This window comes from Chiloscyllium punctatum, unplaced genomic scaffold (assembly GCF_047496795.1).
Source record: "Chiloscyllium punctatum isolate Juve2018m unplaced genomic scaffold, sChiPun1.3 scaffold_302, whole genome shotgun sequence".
In the NCBI taxonomy this organism is placed as follows: Eukaryota; Metazoa; Chordata; class Chondrichthyes; order Orectolobiformes; family Hemiscylliidae; genus Chiloscyllium; species Chiloscyllium punctatum.
This window is the reverse complement of record NW_027310036.1, coordinates 211,004-233,883: the sequence shown is the minus strand read 5'-3', so window position 1 is coordinate 233,883 and position 22,880 is coordinate 211,004. Positions and strand designations below refer to the sequence as shown.

At 55.3% G+C, this 22,880-nt stretch overlaps 1 protein-coding gene across 1 annotated transcript in view; it reads left to right on the top strand.

The window, feature by feature from the left end:
• The window catches only part of LOC140472345 (FH1/FH2 domain-containing protein 3-like), an 82,852-nt gene extending 60,227 nt beyond the window's left edge, over window positions 1-22,625 (top strand). Inside the window, exons 5-9 of the mRNA XM_072567483.1 lie at window positions 11,594-11,755; window positions 18,036-18,226; window positions 19,995-20,157; window positions 21,183-21,363; window positions 22,181-22,625. Of these exons, the coding sequence (XP_072423584.1) occupies window positions 11,594-11,755; window positions 18,036-18,226; window positions 19,995-20,157; window positions 21,183-21,363; window positions 22,181-22,206 (723 nt within the window). The 3' untranslated portion in view covers window positions 22,207-22,625. The remainder of the gene's footprint in view (window positions 1-11,593; window positions 11,756-18,035; window positions 18,227-19,994; window positions 20,158-21,182; window positions 21,364-22,180) is intronic.
• Window positions 22,626-22,880: the final 255 nt, after the last annotated feature.

Genomic DNA, 22,880 nt, shown 5'->3' with positions numbered 1-22,880 from the left:
AGGGACAGCACGGGGTTAGATACAGAGTAAAGCTCCCTCTACACTCTCCCATCACACACTCCCAGGGACAGGGACAGCACGGGGTTAGATACAGAGTAAAGCTTTCTCTACACTGTCCCCCCCCCCATCAAACACTCCCAGGGACAGGGACAGCACGGGGTTAGATACAGAGTAAAGCTCACTCTACACTTTCCCCCCCCCATCAAACACTCCCAGGGACAGGGACTGCACGGGGTTAGATACAGAGTAAAGCTTCCACTACACTGTCCCCCCCATCAAACACTCCCCAGGGACAGCACGGGGTTAGATACAGAGTAAAGCTTCCTCTACACTGTCCCCCCCATCAAACACTCCCAGGGACAGGGACAGCACGGGGTTAGATACAGAGTAAAGCTCCCTCTACACTGTCCCCCCATCCCAGGGACAGGGACAGCGCGGGGTTAGATGCAGAGTAAAGCCTCCTCTACACTGTCCCCCCATCCCAGGAACAGGGACAGCACGGGGTTAGATACAGAGTAAAGCTCCCTCTACACGGTCCCCCCATCAAACACTCCCAGGGACAGGGACAGCACAGGGTTAGATACAGAGTAAAGCTCCCTCTACACTGTCTCCCCATCCCAGAGACAGGGACAGCACGGGGTTAGATACAGAGTAAAGCTCCCTCTACACTGTCCCCCCTGTTAAACACTCCCAGGGACAGGGACAGCACGGGGTTAGATACAGAGTAAAGCTCCCTCTACGCTGTCCCCCCATCCCAGGGACAGGGACATCACGGGGTTAGATACATAGTGAAGCTCCCTCTACACTGTCCCCCCATCAAACACTCCCAGGGACAGGGACAGCGCGGGGTTAGATGCAGAGTAAAGCTCCCTCTACACTGTCCCCCCATCAAACACTCCCAGGGACAGGAACAGCACAGGGTTACATACAGAGTAAAGCTCTCTCTACACTGTCCCCCCATCAAACACTCCCAGGGACAGGGACAGGGACAGCACGGGGTTAGATACAGAGTAAAGCTCCCTCTACGCTGTCCCCCCATCCCAGGGACAGGGACAGCACGGGGTTAGATACAGAGTAAAGCTCCCTCTACACTGTCCCCCCATCAAACACTCCCAGGGACAGGGACAGCGCGGGGTTAGATGCAGAGTAAAGCTCCCTCTACACTGTCCCCCCATCTAACACTCCGAGGGACAGCACGGGGTTAGATACGGAGTAAAGCTCCCTCTACACTCTCCCATTACACACTCCCAGGGACAGGGACAGCACGGGGTTAGATACAGAGTAAAGCTTTCTCTACACTGTCCCCCCCATCAAACACTCCCCAGGGACAGCACGGGGTTAGATACAGAGTAAAGCTCCCTCTACACTGTCCCCCACCATCAAACACTCCCCAGGGACAGCACGGGGTTAGATACAGAGTAAAGCTCCCTCTACACTGTCCCCCCATCAAACACTCCCAGGGACAGGGACAGCACGGGGTTAGATACAGAGTAAAGCTTTCTCTACACTGTCACCCCATCAAACACTCCCAGGGACAGGGACAGCACGGGGTTAGATACAGAGTAAAGCTCACTCTACACTGTCCCCCCCATCCAACTCTCCCAGGGACAGAGCGGGGTTAGATGCAGAGTAAAGCTCCCTCTACACTGTCCCCCCATCAAACACTCCCAGGGACAGCACGGGGTTAGATACAGAGTAAAGCTCCCTCTCCACTGTCACCCCCCATCAAACACTCCCAGGGACAGGGACAGCACGGGGTTAGATACAGAGTAAAGCTCCCTCTACACTGTCCCCCCATCAAACACTCCCAGGGACAGGGACAGCACGGGTTTAGTTACAGAGTAAAGCTTCCTCTACACTGTCCCCCCCATCAAACACTCCCAGGAACAGGGACAGCACGGGGTTAGATACAGAGTAAAGCTTCCTCTACACTGTCCCCCCCATCAAACACTCCCCAGGGACAGGGACAGCACGGGGTTAGATACAGAGTAAAGCTTCCTCTACACTGTCCCCACCACCGCCATCACACACTCCCAGGGACAGGGACACCACGGGGTTAGATACAGAGTAAAGCTCCCTCTACACTGTCCCCCCATCTAACACTCCTAGGGACAGCACGGGGTTAGATACAGAGTAAAGCTCTCTCTACACTGTTCCCCCCCCCTCCCAGGGACAGGGACAGCACGAGGTTAGATACAGAGTAAAGCTCCCTCTACACTGTCCCCCCCATCAAACACTCCCAGGGACAGGGACAGGGACAGCACGGGGTTAGATACAGAGTAAAGCTCCCTCTACACTGTCCCCCCATCAAACACTCCCAGGGACAGCACGGGGTTAGATACAGAGTAAAGCTCCCTCTACACTGTCCGCCCCCCATCAAACACTCCCAGGGACAGGGACAGCACAGGGTTAGATACAGAGTAAAGCTCCCTCTACACTGTCCCCCCATCAAACCTTCCCCAGGGACAGCACAGGGTTAGATACAGAGTAAAGCTCCCTCTCCACATTTGCCCCCCCATCAAACACTCCCAGGGACAGGGACAGCACGGGGTTAGATACAGAGTAAAGCTCCCTCTACACTGTCCCCCCATCAAACACTCCCAGGGTTAGGGACAGCACGGGGTTAGATACGGAGTAAAGCTCCCTCTACACTGTCCCCCCCATCAAACACTCTCAGGGACAGGGTCAGCACGGGGTTAGATACAGAGTGAAGCTCCCTCTACACTGTTCCCCCCATCAAACACTCCCAGGGACAGGGACAGCACGGGGTTAGATACAGAGTAAAGCTTCCTCTACACTGTCCCCCCCATCAAACCTTCCCCAGGGACAGCACAGGGTTAGATACAGAGTAAAGCTCCCTCTACACATTTGCCCCCCCATCAAACACTCCCAGGGATAGGGACAGCACGGGGTTAGATACGGAGTAAAGCTCTCTCTACACTGTTCCCCCCATCAAACTCTCCCAGGGACAGGGACAGCACGGGGTTAGATACAGCGTAAAGCTCTCTCTACACTGTCCCCTCATCAAACACTCCCAGGGACAGCACGGGGTTAGATACAGAGTAAAGTTCACTCTACACTGTCCCCCCCCCATCAAACACTCCCAGGGACAGGGACAGCACGGGGTTAGATACAGAGTAAAGCTCCCTCTACACTGTCCCCCCATCCCAGGGACAGGGACAGCGCGGGGTTAGATGCAGAGTAAAGCCTCCTCTACACTGTCCCCCCATCAAACACTCCCAGGGACAGGGACAGCACGGGGTTAGATACAGAGTAAAGCTCCCTCTACACGGTCCCCCCATCAAACACTCCCAGGGACAGGGACAGCACAGGGTTAGATACAGAGTAAAGCTTCCTCTACACTGTCCCCCCTGTTAAACACTCCCAGGCACAAGGACAGCACGGGGTTAGATACAGAGTAAAGCTCCCTCTACACGGTCCCCCCATCAAACACTCCCAGGGACAGGGACAGCACAGGGTTAGATACAGAGTAAAGCTCCCTCTACACTGTCCCCCCTGTTAAACACTCCCAGGGACAGGGACAGCACGGGGTTAGATACAGAGTAAAGCTCCCTCTACGCTGTCCCCCCATCCCAGGGACAGGGACATCACGGGGTTAGATACATAGTGAAGCTCCCTCTACACTGTCCCCCAATCAAACACTCCCAGGGACAGGGACAGCGCGGGGTTAGATGCAGAGTAAAGCTCCCTCTACACGGTCCACCCATCAAACACTCCCAGGGACAGGAACAGCACAGGGTTACATACAGAGTAAAGCTCTCTCTACACTGTCCCCCCATCAAACACTCCCAGGGACAGGGACAGGGACAGCACGGGGTTAGATACAGAGTAAAGCTCCCTCTACGCTGTCCCCCCATCCCAGGGACAGGGACAGCACGGGGTTAGATACATAGTCAAGCTCCCTCTACACTGTCCCCCCATCAAACACTCCCAGGGACAGGGACAGCGCGGGGTTAGATGCAGAGTAAAGCTCCCTCTACACTGTCCCCCCATCTAACACTCCCAGGGACAGCACGGGGTTAGATACAGAGTAAAGCTCCCTCTACACTCTCCCATCACACACTCCCAGGGACAGGGACAGCACGGGGTTAGATACAGAGTAAAGCTTTCTCTACACTGTCCCCCCCCCATCAAACACTCCCAGGGACAGCACGGGGTTAGATACAGAGTAAAGCTCCCTCTACGCTGTCCCCCCATCCCAGGGACAGGGACAGCACGGGGTTAGATACATAGTGAAGCTCCCTCTACACTGTCCCCCCATCAAACACTCCCAGGGACAGGGACAGCACAGGGTTAGATACAGAGTAAAGCTCCCTCTACACTGTCCCCCCATCAAACACTCCCAGGGACAGGGACAGCACGGGGTTAGATACAGAGTAAAGCTCCCTCTACACTGTCCCCCCATCAAACACTCCCAAGGACAGGGACAGCACAGGGTTAGATACAGAGTAAAGCTTCCTCTACACTGTCCCCCCCCATCAAACACTCCCAGGGACAGGGACAGCACGGGGTTAGATACAGAGTAAAGCTCCCTCTACACTGTCCCCCCATCCCAGGGACAGGGACAGCACGGGTTTAGATACAGAGTAAAGCTCACTCTACACTGTCCCCCCATCCCAGGGACAGGGACAGCACGGGGTTCGATACAGAGTAAAGCTCCCTCTACACTGTTCCCCAAATCAAACACTCCCAGGGACAGGGACAGCACGGGGTTAGATACAGAGTAAAGCTCCCTCTACACTGTCCGCCCCCCATCAAACACTCCCAGGGATAGGGACAGCACGGGGTTAGATACGGAGTAAAGCTTCCTCTACACTGTCCGCCCCATCAAACACTCCCAGGGCCAGGGACAGCACGGGGTTAGATACAGAGTGAAGCTCCCTATACACTGTTCCCCCCATCAAACACTCCCAGGCACAAGGACAGCACGGGGTTAGATACAGAGTAAAGCTCCCTCTAAACTGTCCCCCCATCAAACACTCCCAGGGACAGGGACAGCACGGGGTTAGATACAGAGTAAAGCTCACTCTACACTTTCCCCCCCCCATCAAACACTCCCAGGGACAGGGACTGCACGGGGTTAGATACAGAGTAAAGCTTCCTCTACACTGTCCCCCCCATCAAACACTCCCCAGGGACAGCACGGGGTTAGATACAGAGTAAAGCTTCCTCTACACTGTCCCCCCCATCAAACACTCCCAGGGACAGGGACAGCACGGGGTTAGATACAGAGTAAAGCTCCCTCTACACTGTCCCCCCATCCCAGGGACAGGGACAGCGCGGGGTTAGATGCAGAGTAAAGCCTCCTCTACACTGTCCCCCCATCCCAGGAACAGGGACAGCACGGGGTTAGATACAGAGTAAAGCTGCCTCTACACGGTCCCCCCATCAAACACTCCCAGGGACAGGGACAGCACAGGGTTAGATACAGAGTAAAGCTCCCTCTACACTGTCTCCCCATCCCAGAGACAGGGACAGCACGGGGTTAGATACAGAGTAAAGCTCCCTCTACACTGTCCCCCCTGTTAAACACTCCCAGGGACAGGGACAGCACGGGGTTAGATACAGAGTAAAGCTCCCTCTACGCTGTCCCCCCATCCCAGGGACAGGGACATCACGGGGTTAGATACATAGTGAAGCTTCCTCTACACTGTCCCCCCATCAAACACTCCCAGGGACAGGGACAGCGCGGGGTTAGATACAGAGTAAAGCTCCCTCTACACTGTCCGCCCCCCATCAAACACTCCCAGGGATAGGGACAGCACGGGGTTAGATACGGAGTAAAGCTTCCTCTACACTGTCCGCCCCATCAAACACTCCCAGGGCCAGGGACAGCACGGGGTTAGATACAGAGTGAAGCTCCCTATACACTGTTCCCCCCATCAAACACTCCCAGGCACAAGGACAGCACGGGGTTAGATGCAGAGTAAAGCTCCCTCTACACTGTCCCCCCATCAAACACTCCCAGGGACAGGGACAGCACGGGGTTAGATACAGAGTAAAGCTCACTCTACACTTTCCCCCCCCCATCAAACACTCCCAGGGACAGGGACTGCACGGGGTTAGATACAGAGTAAAGCTTCCTCTACACTGTCCCCCCCATCAAACACTCCCCAGGGACAGCACGGGGTTAGATACAGAGTAAAGCTTCCTCTACACTGTCCCCCCCATCAAACACTCCCAGGGACAGGGACAGCACGGGGTTAGATACAGAGTAAAGCTCCCTCTACACTGTCCCCCCATCCCAGGGACAGGGACAGCGCGGGGTTAGATGCAGAGTAAAGCCTCCTCTACACTGTCCCCCCATCCCAGGAACAGGGACAGCACGGGGTTAGATACAGAGTAAAGCTGCCTCTACACGGTCCCCCCATCAAACACTCCCAGGGACAGGGACAGCACAGGGTTAGATACAGAGTAAAGCTCCCTCTACACTGTCTCCCCATCCCAGAGACAGGGACAGCACGGGGTTAGATACAGAGTAAAGCTCCCTCTACACTGTCCCCCCTGTTAAACACTCCCAGGGACAGGGACAGCACGGGGTTAGATACAGAGTAAAGCTCCCTCTACGCTGTCCCCCCATCCCAGGGACAGGGACATCACGGGGTTAGATACATAGTGAAGCTCCCTCTACACTGTCCCCCCATCAAACACTCCCAGGGACAGGGACAGCGCGGGGTTAGATGCAGAGTAAAGCTCCCTCTACACTGTCCCCCCATCAAACACTCCCAGGGACAGGAACAGCACAGGGTTACATACAGAGTAAAGCTCTCTCTACACTGTCCCCCCATCAAACACTCCCAGGGACAGGGACAGGGACAGCACGGGGTTAGATACAGAGTAAAGCTCCCTCTACGCTGTCCCCCCATCCCAGGGACAGGGACAGCACGGGGTTAGATACAGAGTAAAGCTCCCTCTACACTGTCCCCCCATCAAACACTCCCAGGGACAGGGACAGCGCGGGGTTAGATGCAGAGTAAAGCTCCCTCTACACTGTCCCCCCATCTAACACTCCGAGGGACAGCACGGGGTTAGATACGGAGTAAAGCTCCCTCTACACTCTCCCATTACACACTCCCAGGGACAGGGACAGCACGGGGTTAGATACAGAGTAAAGCTTTCTCTACACTGTCCCCCCCCATCAAACACTCCCCAGGGACAGCACGGGGTTAGATACAGAGTAAAGCTCCCTCTACACTGTCCCCCCATCAAACACTCCCAGGGACAGGGACAGCACGGGGTTAGATACAGAGTAAAGCTTTCTCTACACTGTCACCCCATCAAACACTCCCAGGGACAGGGACAGCACGGGGTTAGATACAGAGTAAAGCTCACTCTACACTGTCCCCCCCATCCAACTCTCCCAGGGACAGAGCGGGGTTAGATGCAGAGTAAAGCTCCCTCTACACTGTCCCCCCATCAAACACTCCCAGGGACAGCACGGGGTTAGATACAGAGTAAAGCTCCCTCTCCACTGTCACCCCCCATCAAACACTCCCAGGGACAGGGACAGCACGGGGTTAGATACAGAGTAAAGCTCCCTCTACACTGTCCCCCCATCAAACACTCCCAGGGACAGGGACAGCACGGGGTTAGTTACAGAGTAAAGCTTCCTCTACACTGTCCCCCCCATCAAACACTCCCAGGAACAGGGACAGCACGGGGTTAGATACAGAGTAAAGCTTCCTCTACACTGTCCCCCCCATCAAACACTCCCCAGGGACAGGGACAGCACGGGGTTAGATACAGAGTAAAGCTTCCTCTACACTGTCCCCACCACCGCCATCACACACTCCCAGGGACAGGGACAGCACGGGGTTAGATACAGAGTAAAGCTCCCTCTACACTGTCCCCCCCATCTAACACTCCTAGGGACAGCACGGGGTTAGATACAGAGTAAAGCTCTCTCTACACTGTTCCCCCCCCCTCCCAGGGACAGGGACAGCACGAGGTTAGATACAGAGTAAAGCTCCCTCTACACTGTCCCCCCCATCAAACACTCCCAGGGACAGGGACAGCACGGGGTTAGATACAGAGTAAAGCTCCCTCTACACTGTCCCCCCATCAAACACTCCCAGGGACAGCACGGGGTTAGATACAGAGTAAAGCTCCCTCTACACTGTCCGCCCCCCATCAAACACTCCCAGGGACAGGGACAGCACAGGGTTAGATACAGAGTAAAGCTCCCTTTACACTGTCCCCCCATCAAACCTTCCCCAGGGACAGCACAGGGTTAGATACAGAGTAAAGCTCCCTCTCCACATTTGCCCCCCCATCAAACACTCCCAGGGACAGGGACAGCACGGGGTTAGATACAGAGTAAAGCTCCCTCTACACTGTCCCCCCATCAAACACTCCCAGGGTTAGGGACAGCACGGGGTTAGATACGGAGTAAAGCTACCTCTACACTGTCCCCCCCATCAAACACTCTCAGGGACAGGGTCAGCACGGGGTTAGATACAGAGTGAAGCTCCCTCTACACTGTTCCCCCCATCAAACACTCCCAGGGACAGGGACAGCACGGGGTTAGATACAGAGTAAAGCTTCCTCTACACTGTCCCCCCCATCAAACCTTCCCCAGGGACAGCACAGGGTTAGATACAGAGTAAAGCTCCCTCTACACATTTGCCCCCCCATCAAACACTCCCAGGGATAGGGACAGCACGGGGTTAGATACGGAGTAAAGCTCTCTCTACACTGTTCCCCCCATCAAACTCTCCCAGGGACAGGGACAGCACGGGGTTAGATACAGAGTAAAGCTCTCTCTACACTGTCCCCTCATCAAACACTCCCAGGGACAGCACGGGGTTAGATACAGAGTAAAGCTCACTCTACACTGTCCCCCCCCATCAAACACTCCCAGGGACAGGGACTGCACGGGGTTAGATACAGAGTAAAGCTTCCTCTACACTGTCCCCCCCCATCAAACACTCCCCAGGGACAGCACGGGGTTAGATACAGAGTAAAGCTTCCTCTACACTGTCCCCCCCATCAAACACTCCCAGGGACAGGGACAGCACGGGGTTAGATACAGAGTAAAGCTCCCTCTACACGGTCCCCCCATCAAACACTCCCAGGGACAGGGACAGCACAGGGTTAGATACAGAGTAAAGCTTCCTCTACACTGTCCCCCCTGTTAAACACTCCCAGGCACAAGGACAGCACGGGGTTAGATACAGAGTAAAGCTCCCTCTACACGGTCCCCCCATCAAACACTCCCAGGGACAGGGACAGCACAGGGTTAGATACAGAGTTAAGCTCTCTCTGCACTGTCTCCCCATCCCAGAGACAGGGACAGCACGGGGTTAGATACAGAGTAAAGCTCCCTCTACACTGTCCCCCCTGTTAAACACTCCCAGGGACAGGGACAGCACGGGGTTAGATACAGAGTAAAGCTCCCTCTACGCTGTCCCCCCATCCCAGGGACAGGGACATCACGGGGTTAGATACATAGTGAAGCTCCCTCTACACTGTCCCCCCATCAAACACTCCCAGGGACAGGGACAGCGCGGGGTTAGATGCAGAGTAAAGCTCCCTCTACACGGTCCCCCCATCAAACACTCCCAGGGACAGGAACAGCACAGGGTTACATACAGAGTAAAGCTCTCTCTACACTGTCCCCCCATCAAACACTCCCAGGGACAGGGACAGGGACAGCACGGGGTTAGATACAGAGTAAAGCTCCCTCTACGCTGTCCCCCCATCCCAGGGACAGGGACAGCACGGGGTTAGATACATAGTCAAGCTCCCTCTACACTGTCCCCCCATCAACCACTCCCAGGGACAGGGACAGCGCGGGGATAGATGCAGAGTAAAGCTCCCTCTACACTGTCCCCCCATCTAACACTCCTAGGGACAGGGACAGCACGGGGTTGGATACAGAGTAAAGCTCACTCTACACTGTCCCCCCCCCATCAAACACTCCCCAGGGACAGCACGGGGTTAGATACAGAGTAAAGCTACCTCTACACTGTCCCCCCCATCAAACACTCCCAGGGACAGGGACAGCACGGGGTTAGATACAGAGTAAAGCTCACTCTACACTGTCCCCTCATCAAACACTCCCAGGGACAGGGACAGCACAGGGTTCGATACAGAGTAAAGCTCCCTCTACACTGTCCTCCCCATCCCATGGACAGGGACAGCACGAGGTTAGATACAGAGTAAAGCTCACTCTACACTGTCCCCCCCATCCAACTCTCCCAGGGACAGAGCGGGGTTAGATGCAGAGTAAAGCTCCCTCTACACTGTCCCCCCATCAAACACTCCCAGGGACAGCACGGGGTTAGATACAGAGTAAAGCTCCCTCTACACTGTCCCCCCATCAAACACTCCCAGGGACAGGGACAGCACGGGGTTAGATACAGAGTAAAGCTCCCTCTACACTGTCCCCCATCAAACACTCCCAGGGACAGGGACAGCACGGGGTTAGATACAGAGTAAAGCTTCCTCTACACTGTCCCCACATCAAACACTCCCAGGGACAGGGACAGCACAGGGTTAGATACAGAGTAAAGCTCCATCTACACTGTCCCCCCATCCCAGAGACAGGGACAGCACGAGGTTAGATACAGAGTAAAGCTCTCTCTACACTGTCCCCCCCATCAAACACTCCCAGGGACAGGGACAGCACGGGGTTAGATACAGAGTAAAGCTCCCTCTACACTGTCCCCCATCAAACACTCCCAGGGACAGGGACAGCACGGGGTTAGATACAGAGTAAAGCTTCCTCTACACTGTCCCCCCCATCAAACACTCCCAGGAACAGGGACAGCACGGGGTTAGATACAGAGTAAAGCTTCCTCTACACTGTCCCCCCCATCAAACACTCCCCAGGGACAGGGACAGCACGGGGTTAGATACAGAGTAAAGCTTCCTCTACACTGTCCCCCCCATCAAACACTCCCCAGGGACAGGGACAGCACGGGGTTAGATACAGAGTAAAGCTTTCTCTACACTGTCCCCCCATCCCAGGGACAGGGACAGCACGGGGTTAGATACAGAGTAAAGCTCCCTCTACGCTGTCCCCCCATCCCAGGGACAGGGACAGCACAGGGTTTGATACAGAGTAAAGCTCCCTCTACACTGTTCCCCCATCAAACACTCCCAGGGACAGGGACAGCACGGGGTTAGATACAGAGTAAAGCTTCCTCTACACTGTCCCCCTCATCAAACACTCCCCAGGGACAGCACGGCGTTAGATACAGAGTAAAGCTCCCTCTACACTGTCCCCCCCATCAAACACTCCCAGGGACAGGGACAGCACGGGGTTAGATACAGAGTAAAGCTCGCTCTACACTGTCCCCCCATCCCAGGGACAGGGACAGCACGGGGTTAGATACAGAGTAAAGCTCTCTCTACACCATGCTTAGTGCAGCTGATGCCTGTTGCTGAGTTAAAGAGTGATGATCCTTGGGGCGGTGCCCCCCCCTCACCCTCCCCCCATGCCCTCCCCCTCCCCTATGCCCCCCCTCCAATGATTTGTCCCACTGTCCGTGGGTGCCCTGCGGTGACGGGAGTGGTTCCCTTTCACAGCCTCAGAAATGCCAGTCTTTACCTTTCTGCCTCCCCACAGGCCAAGGGCTTTGAGCTGAGCTACCTGGAGAAGGTTCCAGGGGTGAGGGATACCGTGTCCAAGCAGCCCCTGCTCCACCACGCCTGCTCCATCATCATCCAGAACTTCCCCGACACCACCGACCTGTATTCGGAGATCACCGCGGTCACACAGTCTGCCAAGGTAAACCCGCGGCTTTCCCTCTCTGTCCTTTCACTCTGTCTTCATCGCTCTCCCAGCCTGCTCCTGCATTGTAAATCAACTCTCCCTCGGTACTACCCCCGCCCCCCCAGCCTCTCCTGTCTCTGCATCCTTCCCACTTTACCTCTCTCTCTCTCTCTCTCTCTCTCTCTCTCTCTCTCTGTGTCTCTCTCTGTCTCTCTCTCTCTGTCTCTCTCTGTGTCTCTCTCTGTCTCTGTGTGTGTCTCTCTCTCTCTCTGTGTCTCTGTCTCTCTGTCTCGCTCTCTGTCTCTCTCTCTGTCTGTCTGTGTCTCTCTCTCTGTCTCGCTCTCTGTCTCTCTCTCTCTCTGTCTGTGTCTCTCTCTCTGTGTCTCTGTCTGTCTCTGTCTCGTTCTCTGTCTGTCTGTGTCGCTCTCTCTGTGTCTCTGTCTCTCTGTCTCGCTCTCTGTCTCTCTCTCTCTCTCTCTCTCTCTGTGTCTCTGTCTCTCTGTCTTGCTCTCTGTCTCTCTCTCTCTCTCTCTGTCTCTCTCTCTCTCTCTCTCTCTCTGTCTCGCTCTCTGTCTCTCTCTCTCTCTCTGTCTCTCTGTCTCGCTCTCTGTCTCGCTCTCTGTCTCTCTCTCTGTCTCTCTCTCTCTCTCTCTCTCTCTGTCTCGCTCTCTGTCTCGCTCTCTGTCTCTCTCTCTCTGTCTCGCTCTCTGTCTCTCTCTCTGTCTCGCTCTGTCTCTCTCTCTCTGTCTCTCCATCTCGCTCTCTGTCTCTCTCTCTCTGTCTCGCTCTGTCTCTCTCTCTCTCTCTCTCTCTCACTCTCTCTCTCTGTCTCTCTCTCTCTCTGTGTCTCTCTCTCTCTCTCTCTCTCTCTCTCTCTGTCTCCCTCTCCCTTTCTGCCTTTTCCGCTCCCTGTCTCTGTTTGATTGCTGACATGCCCCTCTCCCCACCTCTTTCCTTCTTTCTCCCCGCCCCGTTTTCCCTCTCTGCCTCTTTCTCCCAACTCTCACTTTCTCCTCTCCGCTATCTCCCTCTCTCAGATTCGATTCCCTCCCTGACCTTATCCCCGCTCCCCTCTCCCCGCACTTACCTCTGACCTCCTCCAGCATGTTCCTCCCAATCCTGGCCTCTGGAATCTTCCCATTCTCATTCCTGGTGGAATGGGTGGTTGTGGGGAGGTGGGGTGATGGTGGTCCCTTCATCTCCCTGGGACAGCAGCCTCTCCCTCTACCCTGTCAGTGCCATTCTCCCTGTCACAGAGGGTGTTTTACTAAGGACGATCCTGATACCTCTTTGCGTGCCTCACGTTTCGATTGCCCCCGCCACCCGCCTTCAGCCACAAAGGCGCTAAACAAATGTAACTCGTTATTGACTGCACCTCGGACGTCTTCCGTTCGCCCCCACCCCATTCCCCCTCCTGGAAACCCCCATCTCGCTCCTCACCTCTCTCTCCCCACCCTCTCTCCTTTACCCACACTTGACGGGTGGCACAACCCAGATGGTGTTGACCTCCTCTACCACTTTGTCGCGCTTCCCCCCCCCACACACACACACACACACACACACCCCTCCCCTCACCAAACCTGCAGCCATGCCACCCCGTTCACCCCCCACCCAACTCTCTCTGTCTCCCTTTGTCACGTCATCGTGACACATACGTGTACGTCATGCCACACGTGCGCCAACGCGGTGACCCATCTCCCGCAACGGTCTGGGAGTTTGGGAGTTGTCACAGGAGGTTGGACTAGCCACTACGTTATCCATCGGAGTGTAGGAGACTGAGGTGGACGGGGGCGGGGGGGGGTAGAGATTACTGAAGTGTACGAGGTCCTGAGAGGCAGGGATAGGCTGAACACGCTCAGTCTTTTTTTTCTCTCCCCACGGTTGGAGGGAATGGAAGACGAGAGGGCATCGAGGACGAGAGGTTAGAGGTGAAAGAGTGAAAGGATCAGACCGTGAGCACTGACTAGATTATTACACGATAAATCAAGGGGGGACCACCGTCCCACAATGTGGCTGGGTAAGATGTAGGCGGCACGGTGGCTCAGTGGTTAGTGTCACTGCCTCACAGCACCTGGGACCGGGGTCCGAAACCACCCTCGGGGCGACTGTCTGTGTGGAATTTGCACGTTCTGCCCCCGTGTCTGCATGGGTTTCCTCCGGGTGCTCCAGTTTCTTCCCCCTGTCCAAACATGTGCAGGTTAGGGTGGATTGGCTGTGCAAAATTACCCATAGTGCCCAGGGATGTGCAAGTTAGGGTGGATTGGCTGTGCAAAATTACCCATAGTGCCCAGGGATGTGCAGGTTAGGGTGGATTGGCTGTGCAAAATTACCCATAGTGCCCAGGGATGTGCAGGTTAAGGTGGATTGGCCGTGCAAAATTACCCATAGTGCCCAGGGATGTGCAGGTTAGGGTGGATTGGCCATGCTAGATTACGCTTAGTGCCCAGGGATGTGCAGGTTAGGGTGGATTGGCCATGATAAATTACCCATAGTGCCCAGGGATGTGTAGGTTAGGGTGGATTGGCCGTGCTAAATTACCCATAGTGCCCAGGGATGTGTAGGTTAGGGTGGATTGGCCATGCTAAATTACCCATAGTGCCCAGGGATGTGCAGGTTAGGGTGGATTGGCCATGCTAAATTACCCATAGTGCCCAGGGATGTGCAGGTTAGGGTGGGTTGACCATGCTAAATTACCCATAATCCCCAGGGATGTGCAGGTTAGGGTGGATTGGCCATGCTAAATTACCCATAGTGCCCAGGGATGTACAGGTTAGGGTGGATTGGCTGTGCTAAATTACCCATAGTGCCCAGGGATGTGCAGGTTAGGGTGGATTGGCCGTGCTAAATTACCCATAGTGCCCAGGGATGTGCAGGTTAGGGTGGATTGGCCGTGCTAAATTACCCATAGTGCCCAGGGATGTGTAGGTTAGGGTGGATTGTCCGTGCTAAATTACCCATAGTGCCCAGGGATGTGCAGGTTAGGGTGGATTGGCCGTGCTAAATTACCCATAGTGCCCAGGGATGTGCAGGTTAGGATGGATTGGCCATGCTAAATTACCCATAGAGCCCAGGGATGTGCAGGTTAGGGTGGGTTGGCCATGCTAAATTACCCATAATTCCCAGGGAAGTGCAGGTTAGGGTGGATTGGCCGTGCTAAATTACCCATAGTCCCCAGGGATGTGCAGGTTAGGGTGGGTTGGCCATGCTAAATTACCCACAGTGCCCAGGGATGTGCAGGTTAGGGTGGGTTGACCATGCTAAATTACCCATAGTGCCTAGGGATGTGTAGGTTAGGGCGGATTGGCCATGCTAAATTACCCATAGTGCCCAGGGATGTGTAGGTTAGGGTGGATTGGCCGTGCTAAATTACCCATAGTGCCCAGGGATGTGTAGGTTAGGGGGGATTGGCCGTGCTAAATTACCCACAATGCCCAGGGATGCATTGGTTAGGGTGGATTGGCCGCGCTAAATTACCCATAGTGCCCAGGGATGTGCAGGTTAGGGTGGATTGGCCGCACTAAATTACCCATAGTGCCCAGGGATGTGCAGGTTAGGGTGGATTGGCCGTGCTAAATTACCCATAGTGCCCAGGGATGTGCAGGTTAGGGTGGATTGGCCATGCTATATTACCCATAGTGCCCAGGGATGTGCAGGTTAGGGTGGATTGGCCGTGCTAAATTACCCATAGTGCCCAGGGATGTGCAGGTTAGGGTGGATTGGCCGTGCTAAATTACCCATAGTGCCCAGGGATGTGCAGGTTAGGGTGGATTGACCGTGCTAAATTACCCATAGTGCCCAGGGATGTGCAGGTCAGGCACATTAGTCAGGAGTAAATGTAGAATGGTCGGGTAGGTGAATGGATCTGGGTGGGTTACTCTTTGGAGAGCTGGTGTGGACGAAGGGTCTGTTTCCACACTGTCGGGATTCCAGGATGATCTCAGACTCTGAAGCACAGCAGAAGGTTACAAGAATATAGAGAAAACAGGACTGGGCTGAGACACAGGCTGACCATTGATTACAAGTATGTCGGAGGGTCCGAAGAGTTACTGAATCAGAGGTCATTCCCATTGAGAGAGAATCTAACCATCGCCCCCTTGATGTTCAATGGTGTTACCGTCAATGAATCCCCCCAACTATCAACATCCAGGGGGTTCCCATTGAGAGAGAATCTAACCATCGCCCCATTGATGTTCAATGGTGTTACAGTCACTGAATCCCCCCTCCCCCCACTATCAACAACCAGGGGGTTCCCATTGAGAGAGAATCTAACCATCACCCCCTTGACGTTCAATGGTGTTACCGTCAATGAATCCCCCCCTCCCCCCACTATCAACATCCAGGGGGTTCCCATTGAGAGAGAATCTAACCATCGCCCCCTTGACGTTCAATGGTGTTACCGTCAATGAATCCCCCCCTCCCCCCACTATCAACATCCAGGGGGTTCCCATTGAGAGAGAATCTAACCATCGCCCCATTGACGTTCAATGGTGTTACCGTCAATGAATCCCCCCCTCCCCCCACTATCAACATCCAGGGGGTTCCCATTGAGAGAGAATCTAACCATCGCCCCATTGACGTTCAATGGTGTTACCGTCAATGAATCCCCCCCTCCTCCCACTATCAACATCCAGGGGGTTCCCATTGAGAGAGAATCTAACCATCGCCCCATTGATGTTCAATGGTGTTACCGTCAATGAATCCCCCTCCCCCCACTATCAACATCCAGGGGGTTCCCATTGAGAGAGAATCTAACTATCGCCCCATTGACGTTCAATGGTGTTACCGTCAATGAATCCCCCTCTCCCCACACTATCAACATCCAGGGGGTTCCCATTGAGAGAGAATCTAACTATCGCCCCATTGATGTTCAATGGTGTTACCGTCAATGAATCCCCCCCTCCCCCCACGATCAACATCCAGGGGGTTCCCATTGAGAGAGAATCTAACCATCGCCCCCTTGACGTTCAATGGCGTTACTGTCAATGAATCCCCCCCTCCCCCCACTATCAACATCCAGGGGGTTCCCATTGAGAGAGAATCTAACCATCGCCCCCTTGACGTTCAATGGTGTTACCGTCAATGAATCCCCCCCTCCCCCCACTATCAACATCCAGGGGGTTCCCATTGAGAGAGAATCTAACCATCGCCCCCTTGACGTTCAATGGTGTTACAGTCACTGAATCCCCCCCTCCCCCCACTATCAACATCCTGGGGGTTACCGTTGAGAGAGAATCTAACCATCGCCCCCTTGACATTCAATGGTGTTACCGTCACTGAATTCCCCCAACTATCAACATCCTGGGGGTTCCCGTTGACCAGAAACTGAACCTGGACCCCCAGCTCCGTATAAACCCAGCGGCTACAAGAGCAGGGTCAGAGGCTGGGAATCCTGCAGCGAGTCACTCCCCTCCTGACTCTCCCACCCCCCCCCCCCCCCCCAGAGCCCTGTCCCCCCATCAACAAGGTACAAGTCAGGGAGGGTAAGGGAGTACTCCCCACTTACCCCTGGATGGGGGCAGCTCCGACAACACTCGAGAAGCTCCACACCGCCCAGGTGCAAAGCATCCCCCCACCCCACCCCCTGCTTGATTGGACCCACACCCACTAACCCCTGCTCCCTCCCTCCACCCCATCCCCCGACGCTCAGTGTGTACCGTCTACAAGACCCACTGCAGACCCTCACCGAGGGGCTCCTCAGACAGCACCTTCCCAAAACCGCCCCCCCCACACCCCTCTACCATCTAGAAGGGGGAGGGGGGCAGCAGATACACGGGGCACACCACCACCACCCCCTTCCCCCTCCCCAACTCCGAGCCACTCCCCGTCCCCGAATCTACCGGCCGTACCTTCCTGGGATCAGAATCTGGGATCGTCCCCCCTCCCTGAGGGGCATGGTGGGTCTACCCCACAGCACGCGGCTAAGATGGCAGCTCAACCCCACCCCCCACCCCACCCCACCCCACCGTCTCAAGGAGGGAAATTAGGGACAGGGTGATAAATACAGGGCCCAGCCAGAGGTGCCCATGCCGCAAGATTAAACATATTTTTTTGAGAAAGAACTGTGAAACTCCCTCATGGGAAGGTCACCCTCTGACCTTTGAACTCTTCCATGTCGGCATGAGAAACCGCAGGGTCGCGGAGGCGATGGGCAGGAGATTAAAATTGCCCCTTCCCCCCCCACCCCCCACCCCCCACCCCCGATGTCAGCTTGAGATGGCCAAACTCTCCTCCCCACCCCCACGCAGAAGGGTAAACCTTTTGAACTCTTTGTGCACCACCTCCCCCCAAAAAACAGGTTGACCTCTCCCAGCTCCAAGCTGACCTGACCCACCTCGAGGTGGGCTGCAAGGCCGCGTGGGATCAGGCGAAGGTCATCGCCAAGCGAGACAGCGGCCCCGTCTTCAAGAGCAGCACCCCGGCCTTCCTCAGAGAGTGCGCCCAGCGCGTCATCATCCTGAAAGCGGTCCACAGGCGCGTCAGAAACAGGTAGGCCCAAAGGCCTGACACCAGGGCCATCGACAGCCCCCCAGGCCCAACACCCCAGCCACGCTCTCCTCCCCCCCTTCCCTCTCGGAATATTGACGTTCAGAGGCTCGGCCCCGTGCCCAAGATCACTGGCCGAGAGCATAAGTGGCGTCGTAAACTGGGCTAGAATTGTGTCTCAACAGAGAGAGAGAGAATCTTAGAACTCCTACAGTTTGGAAACAGGCCCTTCAGACCAACAAGTCCACACCGACCTTCCAAAGAGTCATCCCTACCCTATTATTCTATATTTACCCCTGACTAATGCACCTAACGGTGGCACAGTGGTTAGCACTGCTGCCTCACAGCGCCTGAGACCCGGGTTCAATTCCCGCCTCAGGCGACTGACTGTGTGGAGTTTGCACGTTCTCCCCGTGTCTGCGTGGGTTTCCTCCGGGTGCTCCGGTTTCCTCCCACAGTCCAAAGATGTGCAGGCCAGGTGAATTGGCCATGCTAAATTGCCCATAGTGTTAGGTAAGGGGTAAATGTAGATGTAGGGGTATGGGTGGGTTACGCTTCGGCGGGGCGGTGTGGACTTGTTGGGCCGAAGGGCCTGTTTCCACACTGTAAGTAATCTAATCTAACCTGCACATCCCTGGGCACTATGGGTAATTTAGCACGGCCAATCCACCCTGACCTGTACATCCCTAGGCACTATGGGTAATTTAGCACAGCCAATCCACCCTGACCTGTACATCCCTGGGCACTATGGGTAATTTAGCACGGCCAATCCACCCTGACCTGCACATCCCTGAGCACTATGGGTAATTTAGCACAGCCAATCCACCCTAACCTGCACATCCCTGAGCATTATGGGTAATTTAGCACGGCCAATCCACCCTAACCTGCACATCCCTGGGCACTATGGGTAATTTAGCGCGGCCAATCCACCCTGACCTGTACATCCCTGGGGCACTATGGGTAATTTAGCATGGCCAATCCAACCTAACCTGCACATCCCTGGGCACTATGGGTAATTTAGCACGGCCAATCCACCCTGTACTGTACATCCCTGGGCACTATGGGTAATTTAGCACGGCCAATCTACCCTAACCTATACATCCCTGGGCACTATGGGTAATTTAGCACGGCCAATTCACCCTAACCTACACATCCCTGGGCACTATGGGTAATTTAGCACGGCCAATTCACCCTAACCTGCACATCCCTGGGCACTATGGGTAATTTAGCACGGCCAATTCACCCTAACCTGCACATCTTTGGACTGTGGGCAGAAACCGGAGCACCCGGAGGAAACCCACGCAGACACGGGGTTGGAGAATGTGCAAACTGCACACAGACAGTCGCCCCGAGAGTGGACTCGAACCTGGGACCCTGGTGCTGTGAGGCAGCGGTGCGAACCACTGAACCACCGTGCCGCCCATTGGTCAACCAAAAAAAAAATGTACTGGAGTTTTGGGGCCCGACTGTTGCACAACGTCCCCCCCCTCAGCCTGAGAGACCCCGGCTTCAGGTCTGTCCTACTCCCGTGGAATGTAATAACATCCCTGAACTGGAAAAGATACTTAAAAAGTAAAAGATAGATTCTTTATCATTGCTTCCTCGTGAAGTCCCTCCGCTGGGACATGTGCGAGTGGCAACCTCAGAAGGACAGGGCGCAGTTTTCGGTTCGGTCTGGGGTTGCCCGGGGTCTCTGAGATTCAGTGTCAGTAACTGATGCGGGTTGTTGGGGCGGGGTGGTGGGGGGGTTTGTGCTGTTCTCGCACCACAGGTTCCACTCCTTCCTCCTGTACTTCGGGTATCCCGGCTCCAGCGTCCGCAACATGACCGCCAGCAAGTTCTTTAAGCTGATCAGCGACTTTGCCCTGGAGTATCACACGACCCGCGCTCAAATCCTACAGCAGAGGGAGAGGCAGGAGAGACGACAGCGAGAGGTCAGCTCACGCCTCTCTGTGGTGCTGAGTGCGAGGGCAGCACGCCTGGGGTTTGGGGGGGATGGGGGGGGGGGGGAGTGGGTTGCGGTTAGTGGAGGGCAGCGGGAATGATCATAAAGACGGCTAAGTGAACTGACGGAGGGAGACAGAGTGTGAGAGAGAGAGAGAGGGAAAGGGGGAGGCCAGAACAGAGAGCAACAGAATGAGGGAGTCGGGGTAAGGCACAGAGTCAAAGAGAGGGAGGGAGAGAGAGAGAGAGAGGGAAAAACAGACAGACTGAAGGAGAGAGAGAAACCGAGAGAAAGTGAGTCACAGTAAGGTAGAGTCAGAGAGAGACACACACACAGACAGTCAGAGTAAGATCGAAACAGAGTGGGAGACAGAGAGAGGGAGGCAGAGGCGGAGTGAGAGAGAGAGAGGTGCAGAGAGTGGGAAACAGAGAGAAAAGGAAAGAGAGAGGGGAACAGTGTAGAGGGAGCTTTACTCTGTATCTAACCCCGTGCTGTCCCTGTCCCTGGGAGTGTTTGATGTGGGGACAGTGTAGAGTGAGCTTTACCCTGTATCTAACCCCGTGCTGTCCCTGTCCCTGGGAGTGTTTGATGGGGGGACAGTGTAGAGGGAGCTTTACCCTGTATCTAACCCCGTGCTGTCCCTGTCCCTGGGAGTGTTTAATGGGGGGGGACAGTGTAGAGGAAGCTTTACTCTGTATCTAACCCCGTGCTGTCCCTGTCCCTGGGAGTGTTTGATGGGGGGGACAGTGTAGAGGAAGCTTTACTCTGTATCTAACCCCGTGCTGTCCCTGTCCCTGGGAGTGTTTGATGGGGGGACAGTGTAGAGGGAGCTTTACCCTGTATCTAACCCCGTGCTGTCCCTGTCCCTGGGAGTGTTTGATGGGGGGGACAGTGTAGAGGGAGCTTTACTCTGTATCTAACCCCGTGCTGTCCCTGTCCCTGGGATTGGGAGTGTCTGACAGAGGCGGTCTCTACCTGGTGGTCTCACCTCCCTGTTCCCTGCTGGTGTCCCAGGAGTGCGAGCGGTCTGTGTGCGTGGATTCCCCTCTCGCCGTCTCCCCGGTGAACCAGACCACGTGTCCCGAGGTGAGCCAACAGCACCGGCACATGACAGACGTCCTGAACACGCCCGAGAGGGTACGCAAGTACGATTCCAGTCTGCCCAGGTCACGCAGCAAGAAACCAGACAGGACGGGTGAGGAGGCAGGGCGACCGGGAATGGGGGGGGAGGGGTCGAGGGAACGGTGGGCGAACCTCGGGGGGGGGGGGGGGGGGGGGGGCACGAAGCAGGGAAGGTGGTACCCGCCGAACACAGGTCTGAGTCATCGGAAAACTGCACGCACGGGGTTTGAGAAACGGCCCCTGGTCTCGGAGGTTGTGCGGGGTCTGGAGTCGCGTGAAGAGGCCGGGGTTAAGTATGGCAGATGTTCGCATGTGACAGGCTGGAGGAGGGGGCTGAATGTCCTCGTGCTGTTCCCGTGTGACAGGCTGGGGGAGGGAGGGGCTGAATGGCCTCCTGCTGTTCTTGTGTGACAGGCTGGAGGAGGGGCTGAATGTCCTCGTGCTGTTCCCGTGTGACAGGCTGGAGGAGGGAGGGGCTGAATGGCCTCCTGCTGTTCTTGTGTGACAGGCTGGAGGAGGGGCTGAATGGCCTCCTGCTGTTCCCGTGTGACAGGCTGGAGGGAGGGAGGGGCTGAATGGCCTCCTGCTGTTCCCGTGTGACAGGCTGGAGGAGGGGAGGGGCTGAATGGCCTCCTGCTGTTCCCGTGTGACAGGCTGGAGGAGGGAGGGGCTGAATGGCCTCCTGCTGTTCCTGTGTGACAGGCTGGAGGGGGGAGGGGGTGCTGAATGGCCTCCTGCTGTTCCCGTGTGACAGGCTGGAGGAGGGAGGGGGTGCTGAATGGCGTCCTGCTGTTCCCGTGTGACAGGCTGGAGGAGGGGGAAGGGGGCAGAATGGCCTCCTGCTGTTTATACTAAATTCTCGATGTTGTCAATGTTTCGTTCCAATGAAGGCAGTGCCCAGAAGTTCCCGCGGTGACCGAGGGGGACAGGAGACAAAAGGAGAGCAGACTGTCAGAGTGAGGACCGCTCGACGGAGAGCTAGTAGGGGGCTTGATGGGTCGAACGGCCACCTTCTGTGCTGTCATATGGCAGTGACTGTTCAGGTTGGATCCCACAGCACAATAATAAGCATCGATACAGTCTGTTGTCCCTGACAAAGGTACTCCCCTTCAGTCACATCTATCAGTGTAATAATAGCGGTCTCTACCTTACAGTCAGCATTGCTTCATGGGCAGGATTGGACCGAAGGGTCTGTTTTCCCCTGCTGTACATCTCTCTGACTCAATCTCTGTGCAGTCAGCACCTCCCGAACCCAGACTGTGTGTTAATCCGCCATTTCACAACAATGTAAATAGTTTGTGCTGTTAATAAACTTCATCGTTAAAAATCCCACAACACCAGGTTAGAGTCCAAGAGGTTTAATTGGAAGCACACTAGCATTCGGAGCGACGCTCCTTCATCAGGTGGTAGTGGAGGGCTCAATCGTAACACAGAAATTTACAGTGTGATGGAACTGAAATTATACATTGAGAAATTGTCTGTTAAACCTTTCATCTGTTAGAATACAGTGATAGTTTCACTTCTTTCATGTGTAAATCACAAAACCTTTTTTATAATAGTTTCATTCTCGGGTTAGCTGTTAACAATGGT